This window comes from Castor canadensis, chromosome 18, assembly GCF_047511655.1.
Source record: "Castor canadensis chromosome 18, mCasCan1.hap1v2, whole genome shotgun sequence".
NCBI lineage: Eukaryota > Metazoa > Chordata > Mammalia > Rodentia > Castoridae > Castor > Castor canadensis.
Window position 1 is genome coordinate 40,608,404 of NC_133403.1, and position 21,804 is coordinate 40,630,207.

At 40.8% G+C, this 21,804-nt stretch overlaps 1 protein-coding gene across 25 annotated transcripts in view; it reads right to left on the reverse strand.

The window, feature by feature from the left end:
* Positions 1–3,943: 3,943 nt before the first annotated feature.
* Positions 3,944–21,804, reverse strand: part of Clip1 (CAP-Gly domain containing linker protein 1) — a 118,990-nt gene continuing 101,129 nt past the window's right edge. For 14 of the 25 annotated variants that reach the window (XM_074060751.1, XM_074060759.1, XM_074060760.1 and 11 more), the window contains 6 exons: positions 16,661–16,713; positions 9,683–9,800; positions 9,454–9,604; positions 8,686–8,735; positions 6,633–6,757; positions 3,944–5,621 (listed from right to left, as the gene is read on the reverse strand). In XM_074060751.1, coding sequence (XP_073916852.1) covers positions 5,396–5,621; positions 6,633–6,757; positions 8,686–8,735; positions 9,454–9,604; positions 9,683–9,800; positions 16,661–16,713 — 723 coding nt within the window. In that variant the 3' untranslated portion in view covers positions 3,944–5,395. Of the gene's footprint in view, positions 5,622–6,632; positions 6,758–8,685; positions 8,736–9,453; positions 9,605–9,682; positions 9,801–12,448; positions 12,470–16,660; positions 16,714–21,804 lie in introns of all 25 variants that reach the window. The other 11 variants (XM_074060749.1, XM_074060750.1, XM_074060761.1 and 8 more) reach the window with 1 other exon arrangement.

The window sequence follows — 21,804 nt, forward strand, 5'->3', positions numbered from 1 at the left end:
TTGCGGTTAGGGGCCGAGGGAATCTTAAATGACTTTTCCGGTTTTTAGCCCTTCCTTACAAGCCTTTACAGCAACATGTTAATTCAAACAAATACTATCAAGTCTGGAGTCTAGGCTCTACCATTTGCTTATCAGTAAAATTCTCTTACTTCCCGAATTGTGAGGGTCAAAGAGGGTGCAAATCGTGTAATCCAAGTGAAAGGCTGAGCAGGATGCCCGTAATTTAACTGCTTAATAAATTATTAAGATATATGTTTCGATACTTTAGATAGGAAATGGGTCATTCGGGATATAATGACAGAGACTCAAAAATGTTTGGGCCCGGCGCCGGTGGCTCACGTCTGTAAGCGGTGAGATCAGGGGGACCGCGTTTGGAAGCCGGCTTGGGTAAGTAGCTCAGGAGACCCTATGTCCAAAATACCCAACACAAAAAACGGCAGGAGGAGTGGCTCAAGTGGTAGAGCACCTCCTAACAAGCCCCAGTGCCACAAAAAAAAATTTTAAAAAAAGGTTTGGTACGCCAGAACATGGTCCCCTTCACTGTCTTCACTGAAGACTCATGAAGCAATTACAGAGTCTGAGTAAGCAGAAGGGAATTAGGGGGTGATGCAGAAAAGCAATCGATCAATCAGTCAATCAAAACTCATTCTTAGCAGGCTTGGGGTAGAAGCACTCTGGAAACTGAGGCTGGAGGGTCAGGAGTTTGAGGCCAGCCTGGGCTGCATAGTGAGATTCATCTCAAAAACGAAAACCGAACCAAAAACTTATTCTCAAACTCTTGATTCCCTCAAGCACAGACATTTAGATTTTAAGGTAATTTTGCAGCACACAAACAAACCTTTCCATGCTCTAGTTCTCAATTCATTTTTTTGCAGTGGGTCTGAGTATCTCAAACTCTCTTCACCTGTGGGTCTTTTGATCAACTGAGAGTATATCACAGTGACACCTGTGAGAGTAAATGTTGAGCTCAATGCCAGGTGCTAGTGGCTCATGACTGTAATCCTAGTTACTCAGAAGGCAGAGATCAGGATTGTGGTTCAAAGCCAGCTCAGGCACATAGTTCGTGAAACCCTATCTTGAAAAAAACCCATCATGAAAAAGGGCTGGCAGAGTGACTCAAGGTGTAGGCCCTGAGTTTTTTTGGTGGGACAGGGGTTTGAACTCAGCATCAGGGCTTCATGGTTTTAATGCAGATCTACCATCTGAACCACACCTCCAGTCCATTTTGCTCTGGTTGTTTTGGAGAGATCTATAGAACTAGAGGGGCTGTCCTTAAACCTCAATCCTCTCAATCTCAGCCCCCCAAGTAGCTAGGATTACAGGTGTGAGGCACTGGCACCCAGCTTTCCATGAGCTTTGTGTGTGTGTGTATTATAGTTTGAGCTCAGGGCTTCATGCTTGCTAGGCAAGCACTCTTATCACATCAGCCATGGCATCCCCTCCATGAGCTTTTAAGTAAGGTTACAACTTAGTCTAAAAGGTAAGATGCCCAAGGTTAGTGAAATCTCAAGCAAGACCAGCATGAAACCTGTAGCAGCATCAGGACACTAGAGAATGGCCAAGCAATAGGTGCTTAATGGATCTGACATACTACAGGCTTAACAGACTTAATGAGTGTTAAGACCTCCCACTCCATCTCCCCTGTCCTCCCCCCTTATGTTTTCTTTCTTTTTATGACAAGGTCTTATGTAGCCCCGGGTAACCTCAAACCTGAGCCTCCTGCCTCAGCCTCCTGAGTGTTGGGATTGAAGGTGCAAACCATCACACTTGGCCTACTGTTGGGAGTCTGTTAATCACCTCAGGTCAATACCAAAGTTGAGAATTATTGCTGAAGGGTACTTACTTAGGTAAGAGTAATGTTCTTATTTAGTAGTAACTGCTTTGGAAATAGCTACCTGTGGGTGAGCCTGTGTTCATAAAACAGAAGTCAAAAGGCTCAGCACTCAATTCAATAATCATTACGCAAATATCCCAGCAAATTTTTCTAAAACTTCATGTATTAATAAAAGCCCAGCATAGTGGCACATACCTGCACTCTCAGCATTTAGGACACACACACACAGAGCTGGGGGTGTAGCTCAGTGGTGGAGTGCTTGCCTAGTAGTGAGCAAGACCCTGGACTGGATTCCCAGAACAGCAAGATAAATAGTTGGTATTATATGGTGCGAATGGTGCCACTTGTATTTTGGTTAGATAATAAGCTGTAGGTAAACCAGTGTATAACCACCCAAGGTATTTATTTTTAGCTGAATAGGTCATAAAATGCTTTGAGATAAGGAGATACCAATGTCTTTTTGGGGGGTATAATGGGGTTTGAACTCAGGGCCTTGCACTGAGCTAGGCAAGTGCTCTAACACTTGAGCCACACCTCCAGCCCTTTTTACCTTAGTTTTTATTTTTCAGGTAAGGTCTTGTGCTTTTGTCCTGGCTGGTCTGACTTCAATATTCCTACTTCTGACTCTGGCACAGTTGGAATTAAAGATGTGACATCACATGTGTGTGTGTCCCCCGCCCCGCCCCCTGGTACTCAGGGCCTCATACTTGCTAGCAGGTGCTCTACCACTTGAGCCAAACCTCCAGCCTTGCATGGCTTGTTTTTTGAGTTAGGGTCTCAATAGCTTTTTTGCCCAAGCTGGCCTAGAACAACAATTTTCCCATCTCTGCCTCCTGAATAGCTGGAATTACAGGCATGAATTACCCCACCCAGCCTTATTTATTTTCAAGATGAAAAGTTGAGTTTAGTTTTCTCTCATGTTCTGAGGTGAACAGTCTTGGGGTCTAGCTATTTGATGAATTCACCCATAGGCCTAGGACTTTGCTGGGATTGTTCCTCAGTCCTCCAGGACACTTACCCTTCACAAGGATGGAGAGGAGTTATTTCAGGTTTAATTCTTTTGAAACCCTCCCACATACACACTGTATTTTTTTGAGATAGTCTTGCTGTGTAGCCCAGGCTGACCTCCAATTTGTGATACTCCTGCCCCAGCCTCCTCGTACTGGGATTACAGAGGTGAAGCAAGCTCTCTCCCCAGTTTTTTTTTTTGGTGGGACTAGGGTTTGAACTTGGGGCTTTGAGCTTTCAAAGCAGGTGCTCTACCACTCAAGGCTCACCTCCTGTCCATTTTGCTCTGGTTATTTTGGAGATGAGGGTCTCATGAACTATCTGCCCTGTCTGGCCTCAAACCTCGATCTTCATGATTTCAGCCTCCCAAGTAGCTAGGATTACAGGTATAAGTCACTGGTGCCCCACATCCCTGAGTCTTAAAATTTGGTACATCATTTGAATGATGATCTGCGCAACAGTGGAGAGTGGAGTTTTACAGAGGTCAGCACCTACAAATGCCTCGTATTTTTTCCCCATTTTTATACAATCCTCAATGATTCAAGGTGTTTGCATTCACAAACACCTAAGAATCAATCTGCAGATATATGAATCTCAGGAATCTCCTGGCGGTATTCTCACAACAGCCCACTAACTCTGCCCTCTGTGCTTCCAGGGCCCAGCACTCGGGACACACCAATTTCTTACACAAGCTGTTTGGCAACAAGACGGCAGTAGAAATTGCTGATAGGATGACTGGGGTTTGTAGCTCAGTGGTAGAGCATGTGTTTATTATGTATGAGGCCCTGGGGATGGGGGGTGGGGTGGGGAGGAGAGAGAGAGAGAGAACGTGCACAAGAGTGCCGGGGTTCACCCCTATAATCCTAGCTACTCAGGAGGCAGAAATCAGAGGACTGCAGTTTGAAGTCAGTCTGGGCAAACAGTTTGCAAGATCCTATCTTGAAAAAAACCCATCACGAAAAAGGGCTGGTGGAGTGGCTCAAGGTGTTCAAACCCCAGTGCCGACAAAAAAAAAAAAAAAAAAAAAAAAGACTGCGATTTGGATCTACAGGGCTTGCTCATTTGAAGAAAAACCATTATAACAAACCTGAGAATAACAAGTTTACCACTGGCAAAAACAAAATAAGCATTTATTAACATAGATACAGGACACTTGCTTGCGCAGATTTTAATACTGCTTTCCATGTTTTGATTGTGAAACAATTCCTACTGTCTTATTAAACAAAAATTCAAGTGGCAACAGATTTGTTTAATATTTACTGGTCAAGCACACAGCTGATAATCTTGAAGGGAAAATACATTAAAGGCATATATACAATTATAGAAGTTCTTTTTATACAGGTAGCATGGGAGATACATTTTATTACTTTTTACATATTCTAGAAGACATTCAAATAAAGATAAATAGATTCAGACTGGTTTATAAACTGTTCTGGTGGTTGAGGTCCTTCATTTTATTTTTTGTGATAAGAAAATCCAAACCTATTAATGTTGAATTTCTCATCATACATTCATCTAAAAATACAGTTAAAAAAAACTTATAAAGGAGGATTGTAGATTGGTTAATTTAAGGTGTTTAATAGTGGCTTACTTAATTCACTGCTGGGGAGATCTGCTGGAGAAGGGAAAAAATAACTGGAAAAAATTCAAGCCATTAGATTTGGTAAAGAAACAAACTGAAAACAAAAGAAAAAGTGGTTTCAAAGCCACGTGATGCTATTTCAGGTCTAGCCTGTTATGTTCTAAGGATCATTTTAGGTGTATTCTCAAAGGTAAAAAATCTGAAAAGAAAGACACATTGTACTGTTTTTTCCCCAAAATATAGATTTTTAAAAAAATATATACGTACAATATATAGAAGCTGAAATTATGTAAAACCAATAAAGAAAACACCACAGTTGAGTAAGTGGGTGCAGCATATAGATTATAAAATGTCCCCACAGCAGTTTGGGGCTTTCCCTCCCTTTACCAGTTTCATGATTTATAATCACATGTAAGTATTGTTGAGCCTGAAAAAAGGCACTACTGATAACAGGTAGTGCAAAGAGCTCAGATACTGAAGAATAAAATGCTTTAAATGAATAAATGGAAATACAAAATGGTACATTTTTTGCAACTCATTCCAGTGTCAAAGCTTATCCAAAAAAAAAAAAAAAAATCTAAATATACAAATGCAGCCTGGAAATATTTTAGTGCAAACACGAAAAGTAACGGCATAATTTAAAGTTTCTTAAATAAGGTTCTGTAAGGTTTGGGCTTGTTCCATGAGGTCTCTCTAGGGACAATAAATGTAACAGCACCCGGTGCAATGCCTTAAAACTTAAAAATTCAGAAAACAGAATTAGAGGTGAAAGCTCACCTGCTAAATATTTATTATTCTTACTTAAAAGGGGAGACTACAGGGCGATTTGTTGAAGACCAAAATATTTTCTTAGATTTGCCAATGAGGGTCAAAAATACATGAGTTCTCCTGAAGTTGCACACACAATGCTGGTGTTAAGCTGCTTGGATGCCTGTGTCTCCGAGAAAGCCCAATCCTGCCTTGAGGCTTCATCAGAAGGTCTCGTCATCATTGCAGTTAGTTGCCCAGTGCCCAAACATCTCACAGATTTCACAGTATGGCCGCTCCTCACTCCGACTGCCATGGTGTGTGGAATGGGGAGGGTCCTCAGACATCTGTGCCTGTGTGGGACAGTCCTCTGTGTCATGGAGATCAAAGCAGTCACAGATGTCACAGAAAAGGCGTGGTTTCTTCTTGGACTGTTTCTCTTGGTCATCACTACAAATGTTAATGTGTAAAATCAGAAATGTTATCAAAAGAAAACTCAATAGACAGTTGCACTTGTAAAGAATTTAAAAAACAAGTCAGGTATGTTGGTGCATTCCTGTAATCCCAGCACTCAGAAGGCAGAGGCAGAATGACCTCTGGCAAAAATGCCCTGGCAAAAAGACCAGCCTGTCTCAAAAACAAATAAACAAGAAAGGACTGGGGACCTGGCTCAAGTTGTAGAGTGCTTGCCTGGCATACATGACTACCCAGGTTCAATCCCCAGTACTGCAAGAAGAAAAAGTAATAAAATAAATTTAAAAGCAAGAAAATAAGAAAAGACAGGCACCAGTGGCTCACGCCTATAATCCTAGCTACTTAGGAGGCAGAAATCAGGAGGATCACAGTTCAAAGCCAGCCCAGACAGTTGGTGAGACCCTATCTCAAAAAAACCCATCACAAAAAAGGGCTGGTGGAGTGGCTCAAGGTGTAGGCCAAGTTCAAACCCCAGTACCGCAAAATTAAGTGAGTAAATAAATAAATATAAGAAAGAAGTAATGGTGACTAACTCTGTGAGCCTCTAGGACAAGTCGTATATTTTACTTTCAAAATGTGCAGGTCGTACCATTTGTAGTCTCTCTTTTGCCATATTTATTTAGCTCTAATTATGGCAAAGTACCACAAACCAATCATTTCTTTTTGCTTGACAACTTACTGGAGAACCTAACTTTAAAAATACATATTTGGGCTGGGGGTGTGGTCAAGTGTACAGCACTTACTTGGCAAGTGCATGGTCCTAAGTTCAAACCCCAGTACAGACGAGAAAAAAACAAACAAAAACGTTGACAGGGTATATTTTACCCTCTCTCCTCCCAACTTCTGCATGTCAGACAGGAGGTGGTCCTCCTTTTCTATTTCTCAGAGTTTATCCTGCTTTGCTAAATAAATTCTTGCTAAACTTGCAAAAACTAAAAATAAAAACGCTCATTAGCTCTGATGGCAGTAAGGCTCCATGTGAAATACCTGTCATAAATGTTCAGGTCATCTCCGTTGCCATTGAGGGCTGCTTCTGACATCATCTCCACTTTCATCTTGAGGTCTTGGTTCTTTCTCTGAAGGTCCACTATTACCGAATTTAGGAAATCAATCTGATTTATTAAAAAAGAAAAAAACAGTGAGATATGTAAGATGTCTGAAATGCACAGAAACTGGAGTATCAAGAAGTCAGGAAGGACACCCTCATGCTAGGCTGCTAAGTGTAAAGATGTCACAGAAGGGGCCAAGAGTGCCTGTTACGGAGCCCGTGTTTTCAATTCCTCTAAGGAAGAACGCTGAGAGTGTCTGATGAACAGCTGAATTTAAATGAGGCCATGGCTAGGTGGGGGCTGAGGATGTTTATTTCCTTTTCCATCTCTCAATAGTCATCCAAGGCGTTCCTCAGTAACGACTATACTAAACAAGTTCCGATTACATTTCAGAGAATGTTTATAGCTATAAGTAGATAGGCTTTACTTGTTCTTGAGGCACTTTAAATAGCAAAATTCAGGGGTGAGATTTGTAGAAAAATATAAGAAACATTTATTTCTTTCAATAGGGGAAAAAAGCTTTGAATTGTCCAAAAGTCATGAGCTCACATTTCTGGATACATAGGCCTGAGTGTCATTTCCCTTCTCCCACAGAAGTGTCTGTGTATGTATGTAAAAGTATATGTATATGCATATATATGCAATTACACATATTATACACACAATTTTACAGAGTGTACACAAAGTATTTTCATTAAATTCTCCAACAATTCAGGACTTTTCTGTTCTGTAGATTTGAGAACATGGCATGGCAATTCTCTTCAGACCACCATTTAATGACTGACTGGTAATGGTGGCACAGAAAGTCAGCGTGTCTTCAGAGAAAGTGGAGAGGAAAGAGTAGGCAAAGTTTCCCTTCTATCACAGGCACCTACACATGCCAACACATTGGTCCAGGTGCCACATACAGGAAGGGCCCTGTACCCTGGATCACCGGCCAGTGAGGACAACAAGGTGACAGTCAGGAAGAAATCTGAACACCTCCTTTCAAAAACAGAGAGGTCCTCCCCTCTTCCACACAGTAAAAAAAAGGCCACCTTTCTCTAAATCAGGAGATCCCAGTTTATAATATTAGAAACACACACACACACACACAATTTTACTTTTTAAAGAATTATTTGATCTTTTTCTCCTGCTGGGACAAATTATGAAACAAAGGTAGCTATCACCACAGTCCTTGGCATTACATCCCCCTAACATCAGCAAGAGCACCTTCAAAAGCCACAAAATCATTGTAAGCATAGTGGAAAACCATACACTCAAACACACATGCACATAAAATATAAAACGTAAAACAAACCATTTGCTGATGGGAAGAAAAGTGTTGTCAGCAGCAGCAGAAACAAATGGAAGCAGAAAGGAAAGGGGGGGGGAGAGAAACTGTGTTAATTATGTACTATACCCAGGAGATACACACTATGCAGACAGAGCTAATCCAGTTCAAGTTTGATGGGTGTTTCGGACAATTCCTTACAGAATCACTTATAATACACCCAAAGGGTCAGAAACATCGCAATTGTCATGTCAACCCAAAGGGAATGGAATACTACCTAGCTGTAGTAATATATGGCATGCTACTACTTATGCAAAAAAAAAAAAAAAAAAAGCAGTGGAAGATCGTGTAAGTATTAGTATTGGCACATATGTGTGTGTGTGCATCTTTTTTTTTTTTTTTGAGGTGAGATTTCACTATGTTACCCGGGCTGGTCTCAAACTTTTGGACTCAAGGAATCCTCCTGTCTCAGCCTTGCAAGTGCTGGGATTTACAGACACTTGCCACCATGGCTGGCTACATATTTTTTTAAATCTCTACGAAGATAAGACAGTAGTAATGGTAATTATCTGTTTGGGAGTGTGGGAACTGACAAGAGAGGATCTGGATGATTTTTAATACTGCCAAATGTTTGAACCATAGAAATGCATGGCCTATTCAAAAGGTCTAATGACTTTGAAAGACAGAAGACAACAAAGCAGTAAGGAAGGAGCATTACCTGACTCTCCTGGGCTCTTTCATCTTCTTCTGCATGAGTATCAGTATTACCTTTTATTAAAAAAGAAAAAAGCAGAGAGGGTTGAAAGACATTTTTCCTCTTCTTTCCTCGTTATTGCAGTGAAGGGCCAGTATGAGAAACTTATTCCCAAGTGGACCTCCCCACATGCCACTTTGAAACACACACACACACACACACACACACACACACACACTCACTCACTCACTCACTCACTCACTCACTCACTCATTCATTCATCCGGAGGTTCTGGGGATGGAAGCAGGGCCCTGAGCATGCTAGGCAAGAGCTCTATCACTGAGCCACATCCCAACCCCCCATGTACCTCTTTGAGAATACAGGCTAGACCATTCTAGAGTGTCACAGATACTGGCCCCACCCCTCCAGGTGTTCTCTTTCAGGCTGGCCACCTACTGGATACAAATGACCTACTATTACCTCTACCTGACTTTAAAGAAGTAATCCATCGTCCTCCATCAGAGGAACCATCTCTGTTCTCCCTCACTGATGTGTACTTTTAGGTTGCTGCTGTGGCAGCAGCCATCACCTATTATTTTACATGTGTGGCAACACTCACAGATGACAGGATGGCCCAGGAACAGGCACACCCATGTGTGGGGCCTGGGCTGTGACTAGCCCTACTTTGATGAAACAGTGGGAGAGACAGGGACAGCACAGCCAGGGACAGCACAGCAGTTAGCTACACTGAAAGAGCACGGCTCCCAGGAGGAGATGGGTGCATCACTTTACCTGAGGAGCTGCTGAGCTGCCTCTTGTTTTCTTTGAGTTGAAGTTCCAGGTTCTTTACCTTGAGCTCGAGCTTCACCTTATCAGACTCTAGAGTCTGAACAACTGAATGCAAGGACTTGGCAGAGGCATTTTCTCCCCTGAGCACCGTAACCTGCAACACAGTTCTTGGGCTTAGGCTGGGAGGAAGGACAAAATGAGGCAGCAGGTCCGATCCCCCAAGGCACCCTACCTCATTCCTCAGCTTTTCCAGCTCTGCGTCCTTCTCTGTGAGTAAGGCACTAGTAATACTGATGGATTTCTGCAAGGAAGCCTTCTCTTCATCAGCGTCTTTTATATACTTGGATTCTCTAAAAGACCAAAGAGTTAAAAGAAGTCCAGACATCAACAGAGAGAACAAATAATGTAGTTAATGTAACAACAACAACAACAAAAAAAAAGTATAACCGGGAAGTTTAATAAGGTATTAAGGTTATTGTGCTTGCAAAATTTTACTTACTGTGAGGGGAGAAAAAGTGTACCTATGCATAGACATGCCAGAATCTGCATATCAGTGTATCCATTTGAACTTAAAAAGACAAGTTAATAAATGAAACTGTTTCACCACCCCCCAAATTATATCAAAATAGAATCCCAAGTTGAGTATTGTTACTTCTGGAATAAATTATTACCAAGCAATGACAATTAAAGTACATACATGCAAAGCAATTATACACATCATGCACAGCAGTCTTATGCTGGAAATATCAGTTGGTTCTCACTAATTTCAGGAACTTTTTGGCAAGTTCTGAGAATGTGTTTTTAAGATTGCGTGGGCCAAAACAGTGCCAAAGGATTACTTCTTTTCAACCAAAAAAATCAAAAGAGGACATTAAGTTGCTCACAGAAATGAGACTGAGGAAGGCCAGAGCTGAAAACGTGAACACTCTTCAGGAGTAGCGTGGAACCAGGAGTAGAGTCTAGAGTAAAGTCTGAGCCCTCAGTGCTCAAAGTGGGCAAGGCCTTTGGTGAGAAGGAAACACCTACCTCAGAACACAGGCAGTGGTGGAGAAAGGGAGGGATGAAGAGCAAGCCAGGAGGGAGTCAGTCACAGAGGGCAGGCTAGCATGTCAGCATGTATTTACACGTGTGTGTGTGTGTGTGTGTGTGTGTATGTATTTAAAGCACTGCAATGCTTAAACATCCATGCAAATCTGCCCAGGTCATGAGAGACAAGGAAAGACTGAGACAGTCATGGTTGGAAGAGACTAAGGACACAGGACATCTAAGTGCAGTGTGTTTCCCTAGCTTGAGAAAAAGACTAAAGGAAAGACTGGGAGGCTGAATCAAGTCGAGTGTGTAGTCAGTAGCCTGTACATGCTAATTTCTTGGTTTTGCAGTATGTGCCATGGCTATGTGAGATGTTCACACCATCCCTGCACCTCTTCTCTAAATCTGAAATTTGCTTAAAACAAAAAATTCTTAAACATTGCATGCAGTGTGAAGCAGGAGGAAAAAGAGTGCACATCACAACGCCACCTCAGGGAAACAAAAGTGGAGAAAAGTGTCCCAGGCTGTCCCTCAAGGCCACACAATCTAAGCTACCGCATTTATGAGTTTCAGCCTTAACAGCAAGCAGTCACCCAGGGGAATGCAGTGCATGTGAGGTTTAGTCTGTTTTTGAACCATCTGGAGGAGTAGGAAACTGAGGCCCAGGTTAGAAATGGCAGAAAGTATGTCTGGTTAGTGAGACCCAAGATATCCGGCACACAAATTACAGAATCCTCATGGTTTATGGTATTGAAATTCTACACAAACATGAAAACGTAAGTGTTGTATTTATTTCATTGTGTGGCTTACACTTACACTCCAGAATGGTAAGTAGTAAGAAAAGAATCTGAGACTTACAGAAATTTCTTGAGTTAAAAACACTGGGAAGCTGGGCACCAGTGGCTTATAGGCTGAAATAAGGAGGACTGAGGTTTGAGGCCAGCCCAAGGAATAGTTCATGAGAACCCATCTCCAAAATAATCAGAACAAAAAGGGCTAGAGATGTGGCTCAAGTGGTAGAGCACCTGCTTCACAAGTGTAAAGCCCTAAGTGTTAAGCATTAGTGACATTAAATTACTAAGTGAGTAACACCTTGTTAGGAAATGGTGTCTTGTTTTGGTTAAAACAACTTCAACGGGAGGAATATACAAGCATTCTTTTCCACATAGAAAGTAAGGATGTGATGTCATCCAAAGATGCAAGGAATCTTGGGCTTGTTAACCTTCCATTCAACTTATTTGGTAGTTTGTTCTATTGCAAAAATGATTTCTGGAGCTTCACTTGTTAGAAATCCAATTCAAATTTGAAAAATGTAACTTTAATAAATGTTTTTACTGAAAAAATACCAGAATCAGGGGTTACTGATGATAGATGTGGATTATTCTATAGTTGGGGTTTTAGTTTCCCAGAATCCCATAGACACTCAATATCAGGAAGAGATAAACACCACCAGCTGGCAGAAGGGAAAAGGTATGGTGTCCTTCTCTGGCTATCAATCAGACATGGTATTTATCATCACATGTACACACAACCTTCTCAGGCAGATTGTTTCCTAAGAAGATGGCAAGCAGAATGCTTCCTGTGTAAGTAACAAATGAAAGAGGTTAAGATTAAGAGAGCGGTCTGCCAAATGCCAGGACACACATGGTGGCAGTCATCTCTGTGGATAGACCTACATTGCTGGTGGCCATTCCTAATTCCTAATTCCACTGTGCAAACCAACAGGGGCTGAATTAAACAGTCTATGCCAGCGTTACTGACATCTGAGTCGCAAATTGTGTTATGTTTAAGTCATGTTGGCTAGAATGGCTTGCTATTACTAAAAATATCAGTAAAGGAAGACAAACACAATTTGAAAGAAGGGCTACAGGAGCCAGAAATCTCTTCCCCATCTCCCAAAGGAAGGTATTACCCAGATTCTTTTCTTACTACTTATATTAGAAATAAATTCCAGTAATGAAGCAAATACCTTAAAGTGTTACTGGGCAAGCTTTAAAATGCAAGATAACAAGAACCAAATATTAGAAACATGAAGAGAAATGCAAATACAGTAAGGAAAACTAAATTTGCACTGAAGTTCTTTGCTGTATATAGATATCGAAAAGAAATGTGTGTGTATATGTATACACCACTGAGTATATTTTACAAAACAAAAGCAAGACACAGAGGGACAAAGGCAGCCAAAAAATATATACAACAATTTGGTTTACTAAAACTATATGAAATTTATTTATTATAACGTGGATAGACTTTCTTTAGTCTTACCATGAAAGACACACAGATATAGCAAAGGAAGCAAGAGTAGGAAAGGGAAAAGAGAGGGGTGAGATGAGCATCGGTAAGTAGCGCAAGCTCGGAGACAGTCAGACAGTTACAGCCCACAGTGAGCTGAGTGAGCGGGGGCAGCGCGAGACGCTTCAGAACGGGAGCCACTATTGCAAACCTTCCATTTCTGACAGAACGGGAGCCACTATTGCAAACCTTCCATTTCTGACAGAGATCTAGCACACTACCAGAATGAATTGTGACTCCCAAAAGCCCCTGTCTTAACACTTTGGCTTTGGTGCCCCTTCTGTTACATGACAAAGCCTAGAGAAGGGAGGGAGTCAAACCAGTCTCCCAAATGGCGTGATGTTAGACAGTCATGGAAGAACACACCCTGCCAGTTCAGCAAGTCAAGGTTGACTTTACTTCACCAATTTATGCCTTGGAACATTTCTAAAAGGGGTTTGCCCAAATTGTCAACCAGTTTTTCAAGTGATTATGTCTATTTTTTGGCAGTACTAGGGTTTGAACTCAAGGCCTCATGTCTGCCAGGGAGGTACTCTACCACTTGAGCTATACCCCTAGCCCTTTTTGTTTCCATTATTTTTTGAGTAGTGTCTCACGTTTTTGCCTGGGCTGGCATGGACCTCCACCCCCTATACTTATGCTTCCCACATAGCTGGGATGGCAGGTGTGCATCACTGTGTCTAGCTTTTTGTTGGTTGAATGGGGTCTCAAGGACTCTTTGACAGGGCTGGCCTCGACCCTCAATCCTTCCAATCTCCACTTCCCAAGTAGCTAGAATTATAAGTGTGAACCACCATCCCTGGCCATGATTACATTTTTAGGTTTGGAGAAAACCTTTATTATATATGGCTAGAAACTCAATGTGTACAGACACCAAAAAAAGAAAACCTTAAACAAAATACAGGAGAATATTACTGATTTCTTAATAATGAGTTTCACTCTACAGTCAGGAGTAAATTCTGCATGTCAATATCGTCATTTGAGGGATGTGATTATATACTATCTGACTATGCATGTCCAGTGATCAGTTCTAAATTAAACTGTTGACCAAGCTCTTGGTTCTTTCTTGAAAACGACATTCCAAGTATGTTCCAGCTTTAAGTACTTGCAAGGCTTTTAAGTTAAAAGCATATCAAGGTTCTTTTTAGTACTCTATGCTCAATAAATTTATTTAACCATTACATGTATACATCCACATACAAATCCTTTACCAAAATGACATTTAGGAGACATTTAAGGGTCTAAATTATTAACTAAAATACATTTATGTTCAGGTTTTGAAAATAGAAATAACATTCTGCGAGAGTTAAATAACAAAGGTAAAACCAGTTCTAAATATGAGAAACTAGGTCTTTAAATTTTTCCAGTCCCTCTGAACTATGGTCTTTATATTTGTTCATGAAAATTAGCAGTAACTTTTTCTTTTTTGGCAATACTGGGAATTCAACTCAGAGCCTTGTAATTGCTAGGCCAGAGTGCTCAAGCACTTGAGCTGTGCTCCCAGGCTTTTGTCTCTCTACACAGCTTGGGGGGCCTGGAACTCACAGTCCTGTCTCTACCTCCCAAGTGCTGGGATTATAGGCATGTTACCATTGCCAGGCCAAAATTAGCAGCAATTTTCAAGACATATTCTCCTAAACATTAGGACATAAACAGGAACAGAGACACTGAAGTAAGGAGAGAGAATTTCACAGACCCCAAAATGTTCCATCTTTAAGTCATGAAAAAGTCACAGGCCTAATGGTATTCTGAAAGGCATATAATTTAGTCAAAGTAGTCAAAGTCACATGATAAGTAGGGACTAATGAAGCACAGAATCTTTTTTTTTAATACAGCCCTCTCTTTTTCTTTATTTTTTGGCGGCACTGGGGTAAAAACTCGGGGCCTCACACTTCCTAGGCAGGTACACTCTACCACTTGAGCCACTCAGCCAGCTCTTTTTTTTTTTTTTTTGACAGTACTGGGCTTTGAACTCAGGCCTCATGCTTGCTAAGCAGGCACTTGAGTCACTTCACCAGCCCCCAGCTCTTTTTTTTTTTTAAAGTTAAATAATAAATAAAGAGGTTAAGAATAAAGGAAGAAGTGAAGTGAACCCATTTAAAAAACCCTGAAGATCAGAGTTTTGAGCCTGCATTTGTTGTCATTGAATATCCCACGTCCTGGCCAAGTCGCCTAACTATAGGGGCTTTAGCTTCATCGTTTTAAAATACAAGCCCCACCATATCTTTCACAGGGTTGTTTTGAGATTACATGAAGTTAAGAATTATGAAGTGTTACCTAACTGTAGGGAGATTATGTTAGTACTCTACCATCCATTACCAGAAAGTCACAGGAACAAGCTCTAGTGATTTTTTTTCATGTCCTTGATAACTGCTCGCTCAAGGTTCTTTTACAGAAACAAAAGTATGGACTGAGGGTGTATCTCAAATGGAAGACTGCTTGCCTAGCAAGCATAAGGCTTAGTCCAATCCTAAGTATGACTTCCCTCCTCCAAAAAAAAACCCAAAAAACATATTTCTGTAAAATTCCCCCAAGCCCACGGGACAGAGCAGTGACTATACACAGGCACAGCAGACCAGGGGCACAACAGGCTACCAATCATTCCTCTCCATCAGGAGGCAGTGCCTGGCTGTGGTAAGATACACATGTGCTTTGTAGAATAAACACTGCCTTGGTGAAGTCTGAAAGAACCTAAGTATTTCTTCATTAAACACAGAGAGAAATAGGGGCAGTCTGGACCAAGGCCGGACATCCTTTAGAATGGAGTTTATATAACCCAAATACCTTTGTGAGCTAAATAAGTTCCTTAATTCCCAAGTGTGAGGCAAGTACATCAGTTGTCAATGGACAGGGAAACCCCTCTGCCCTGGCAAGAGAAATAAAATACTTCCTAAGAGCATGGAAGGCATCCTCTTTTTTGGGCAGTTACTGGGGTTTGAACTTAGGAGCCCCACACTTGTTATGCAGGCACTCTACCACTTGAGGGGTAGACTACCCTCCACTCTTATCCCCCAGGGTAAGATGTTCTTAAGGTTTATTTCTTTTTTTAAGTTAGTTTTTTTATGTTTTTTTTTCCCTCAAGTCTTTATTTTCTTGGCAGTTCTAGGGTCAACCACAGGGCGTCACACATGCTGGCCAAGCTCTCTACCATATTCTCAGCTCCTAGTTTTTTTGTTTTTGTTTTTTATAAGCAAAAAATCATGCCAGTGTTGTGATCCATAGCTAGTAAGAATTGTGCAATAAGTACTGGTCAGGTTGTGGTTCTCAGTGATTTTACACACTTGGCAGGCATGTTTTAAAAGAGCAAAGACCACTAGGATGTTTGAGCAGCAGACTTCTATGAGCCATGTTCATCCTTACTCATAAGCACAGGGCTGGTAGAGTGGCTCAAGTTGTTGGATGCATGCCTAGCAAGCATGAGGCCCTGAGTTCAAACCTAGTACCTACCACCAATGAAAAAAAGAAGCACCAGGAAAACTATACTGTTTCCATTATTTGAGTATCATGGAAGAATAAGTTATTTTTAAAAAGTAAGTAGAAACAATTAAAATTGTATTACCCATTGTTACTGAAAAATAAAATTACTTAGTAATTGAGATCAGGATTTTATGTGAGTGTGTAAAATTACAGTTACTAAAACTAGGAGGCAACAGTAGTATGAGACAATCTGATTGGAGAACTCCTCTGAGTAAACGCAGCTGAACAGGCTTAAAACTGTAACTATCTGAAACTTCTGCAAATGTGCAACTCAATAAATATCAATACCAGACTAAAATACTGAATATAAGGGGGCCATTTGTTTTCTACTACAAGTTACCATACACGTCATGCTCTAAAGTTTTCCTTACTAAACACACACACACACACCAATATACAGAAACGAACCTACCTCTTTTTCATTTCTAACAACTGATTGTTGAGCACAGATCTTTCTTCCTCCAGCTGGAAAACAAAAATGAAAAAGAGTTCAGCTCCCAACAAGCCTTTCTGCAAGCCACTCTTGGGATCCAGGGCAGCAGAAGCAACCGGTTGTCCTCACGGGCAGGGAAGCAGAGCAAGCAGTTACCAAGCACAAGCTGCACAGGTCTCAAACTATTAAATCGCTTAGGACCTGATGACTCCCCTCTTCCTTATGGGCCTGTGAGAAATATTAAATAATGGCACATCTTAAGTTTCTAAGAAATGTCTGTTAAATGAGTGACAGCTCTGGTATCAAGACTGGTTCCCTTACTCAAATCAGAGAGATCAAGTGTCACTGACTCAAAGAGGAACAGGAGGAGTAGGTTATCTGGTCTTTGTGGCCCACAAATGACCCATCTATTAATTCAACGCACATTCAATGAATGGCTATGGTATTCCAAGTACTTGTTTGTCATCTATAAAATAAAGAGGTTAAGAATTTCCAGCAGTCCCTCAGCTCAAAATTTCTACTAATATTATCCTATGAAAAATAAATGGAAGACTCAGGTAGTTAAATTTATGAGAGAGAAGATATCTTTAGCCCCAACCTGTACAACATAATGCAGTTTCACCAAATATCAATTTCAACACACACTGTTAATAATGGGGAGCTCTTATGTCTTTTTGAAATCAAAGGACAGACTAGGGTTGGGACTGTAGCTCTGGTAGAGCATGTGATTAGCATACACAAAGCCCTGACTTGAATGCCTAGCACTGCCAAAAAAAAAAAAGAATGACATGAGTGTAAAAAGGAGGACATACTGGGGATGAGAACCAACGGGAGCGTGAAAGGAGACAGTGAATGGAGGGTGGTGAATATGATCAGAGTACTTTATACATATATATGAAAATAATGAAGCCTGTTAAAAACTGATCAAAAAGGGGGGAGGGGGAGAAGAAAGAGTAATAGAAGCCAGGCACCAGTGGCTCATACCTGTAATCCTAGCTACTCAGGAGGCAGAGATCAGGAGGATCTCGGTTTGAAGCCAACCCAGGCAAATAGTTCTCAAGACCCTATCTCAGAAACACCCATAACAAAACAGGGCTGGTGGGTAGCTCAAGATGTAGGCCCTGAGTTTAAACCCCAGTACTCCAAAAAAAAAAGAAAAAAAAAAAAAAAAAAAAAAAAAGAGAGTAATAGAGGTTCAAGTTCAAGTAATACTTTGAACTTGATCAAAGTATGTCATGCATGTATGGAAGTATCACAATGAAACCTCTTTGCACAATTAATATACACTAATAAAAAAAGAGTGTGGAGTACTAGAAAGGACAGGCTTTAACAAAAGGCATTTATATAAAATAAAAATAAAATACAAACAAATACAAAGGACATCCTACATACAGGTTTCTTTTTATTTTTTATTCAAATGTGCGTACAAATGTTTGGGTCACTTCTCCCTATATACAGGTTTCAATGGCTCAGAATTTAAGTTACTAGAGCTTAGCATATGCTGTAATCAGTATTAATTATAAATAAACATACACACACATGCTGGACATAAATGTGCACTCATCATGAAATCTAGAGAGGTTAACATCCAGGCTTTTCCTTGGAGGCTGCTACTTTCCTAGTTCATTAAGATACATGCTTTTGCTGCATAAGTAATTCACAGAAATATTTAAAACATTTTAGAGTAAGAAGAGGCAAAAAGAGTAGGAGACAAACTTTAAAAATGCAATGAGAAGGACAATACCTGGAGCATGGGATGTGGGGATGGGAAGGACTTTCGTTTCTGCCTTTATGACTTTTATTAAGCTTACAAGCATTTTAAAGATGGGTCTTTGTCCTACCTTTATAATTAAAAAATTGAAATGTGTTGGGAGTATAGCTCAGTGGCAAAGCACATATTTAACATGCACAAGGCCCTGGGTTTGAGCTCCAGAACCAAAAGAATAAAAGGACAGAAAAACATAAAGTGAAAAAAATCTGGTGGCTCACACCTGTAATCCTAGCCACTCTAGAATGAGATCAGAGTGTGATGGTTCAAGGCCAGCCCAGGCAAAAGCCAGACCCTATCTCAAAGATACCCAACACAAAAGAGGGATGGTGGAGTGGCAGAGCAAGTGGTAGAGCACCTATAAGAGTGAGGCCCTGAGTTCAAATCCCAATACTGCCAAAAAAAAAAAGGAAACAAATCAATAAACTTAAGGTTGGAAAATGTTTATATTAAATATGTAGATGAGTAAAGGATATGGTAGATAATTCATAATACAGAAAACACAATTTTTTGAGACAGGGTCTTGCTATGTAGCCCAGCCATTGTCTCAAATTCTTTTTTTTTTTTTTTTTGCAGTACTGGGGCTTGAACTCAGTGCCTACACCTTGAGCCACTCCACCAGCCCTTTTTTGTGATGAGTTTTTCAAAATAAGGTCTCAAGAACTATTTTCCTGGGCTGGCTTTGAAACACGATCCTCCTGATCTCTGTCTCCTGAGTTGCTAGGATTACAGGTGTGGGCCACCAGCACCAGGCTGGTCTCAAACTCTTGATCCTCTTGCTTCAGCCTCCTGAGTGTTGGGATTACAGCCATGTGGCACCATGACTGGCAAGAAAATACATAAAAATCATTCAACCCCATAAAGTGGTAAGCAGAGATTCTCCCTCTTCCAAGATATAGAAGGTCAGTACTTATTGTACTGATCTTTAGAGAAAATAATGTCTTTTCTTCTTCTGGTCCAGGATAACAAACTGCATTTAGCAGTGACATTTCTTTTTTGCTTTTTGGTGCTGGGATTGAACCCAGGACCTTGTGCATGCCAGGTAAACTCGGTACCACTGAGATAAACAACCCCACCCCAGTCACATTTCTTTAAATAGTTTTTCATTCTTCCCTGTCTTTTGTGACTTTGTTTTGAAAAATTCAGGCTATTCTGCAGAATGTCCAGTAGTTTGAGCTTTGTGTAATGATGCACCCCTGTAATCCCAGCTACTTGGGAGGCAGAGGCAGGAGGATTGAGTTCAAGGTCAACCAAGACAAAGTTAGGGAAACCTTATCTCAAAAACAAAATACAGGCCAGGTACAGTGGCTCACACATATAATCCCAGTAACTTGGGAGGCAAAGATTGAGAGTATCCCTGTTCAAGGCCAGCCTGAGCAAAAAGTTCTCTAGACCCCATCTCAGCCAATAAAAAGCTGGGCATGATGGCACATGCCTATCATCCCAGCTATGCAGGAAACATAAGGCCCTGAGTTCAAACTGCAGTACTGCTAAAAAATAAAATAAACATACAAACAAAAGGACTGGGGGCATGGCTCCCATGGTAGAGCACTGCCTGTATGCTTGAGGCCTTGGGTTCAAGTTCCAGAATCACAGGGAAAAAAAAAAAAAGTCCAGTGTCTGTTTCCATACAATTAGAATCAGATCATGCACTTTCTGGCAGAGACACCACAGGAATGACCCATGTCCTCAGTGTGTGGGATCAAGAGGCTGTTGATCTCTGATGAGGTTACCTTTGATCATTTAGTGAAGAAAGTATCCTCCACTGGGCACTGGTGGTTCATGTTTGTAATCCTAGGTACTCAGGCTGCAGAGATCAGGGGGATCCCTGTTCAAAGCCAACCCAGGCAAATAGTTCACAAGATCCTATCTTGAAAAGACCCATCACAAAAAAGGGCTGGCAGAGGGGCTAACGTGGAACATCACCTGCCTAGCAAGTGTAAAGCCATGAGTTCAAACTCCAGTACTGCCCCCGCCCCCCCAAAAAATTATCTTCTGATAAGGCACTATTTTCTTTGTAATTAGGAAGTCTTTTGTGAGGAGAAAACTATGTAAATACCTTGGTTCCTCAACAAACTTTCACCCCCTTGTTTTAGTATGAATTAATGATTCTTGCCTGAAAAATTATTTTTCTGATTGTTAATAAATAGTGATTTTCAAATTCCATCATTCCACCTGCTTATTGGTTGGAATTTTACCACAAAGAAGAGCTTTCATTTTTTCCCATTAATTTATTTATGTATGTTTTCCTATTTTACTCAATAGGTTATAATCCATTAAATCAGTTCTCTTGATAATAAAATTTGGCTCAGATGTGACCAGTGGGAGAGAGCACCTTTAAGACAATTCTGTATACTTTTGACTAATCCCCATAATTTTTTGAGTACTTCCTTGCTTTTTGGTATATAAAACATTATTCCAGGATCATTTTATTCTTTCTGTCCTGTTTCTCCAAGGACTCTTGCTTCCTTTTGGTGGAGAAGAGGATTAGAACACTGACTATATAGCTGGGTGTGGTGACATACACCTGTAATCCCAGCATGTGGGAAGGTAAGGCAGGAGGATTGGGAGATTGAGGCCAGCCTGGGCTACACAGTGAGACCCTGTCTTGAAAAAAACAAAAGAAAGTATGCTCATTGTTACTGGATGCTATTTGCTTCTAAGTCTTCTCAGAGGACTTGACCAAAACTTAAAACTTCTGCTCTTCAAAAGACACTGTTAAGAAAGTGTAAAGACAAGCCACAGATGGGGAGAAAACATTTGCAAAACATGACCTGAGCAAGAACTTGTATGTAGACTATATTAACTCTCACAACTCAGCAATATGCAGATGAACAATTGAATTAAAAAACTGGCAAAAGATCTGAAAGATATTTCACCAAAGAAGAGATACACATGGCTGTGAGCCGAAGAAAAGACACCCAACATCATCAGTCACCTGGCAAATGACACTCAAACCACACTGAGCCACCACTCCAAGCGCCACTTAGAAGCACTGGAGGTTCCATCACAGTGGTTGGTTCCCTATTTGATAAATGGATAAAATACAGAGCATTGAAGAGATGAAAACAAGCAAACAAGGCCAGGCACTGGTGGCTCACTCCTATAATCCTAGCTACTTGGGAGGCTGAGATTGGGAGGGAGGACCGAGGTTTGGGCAAATAAACCCATCTCCAAAATAACCAGGGCTACACAGTGAGTTCAAGGTCAACTTGGGCAACATAGTGGGACTCTATCTCAAAACAAAACACCAAACAAACAAAAACAAAAGCAAAACATGGTAGTTACTTTGCTTTAAATAAATCTATCATTTATGTTAAGACAAATACTAGCTTGGGTGAAATGAAAGTTATGT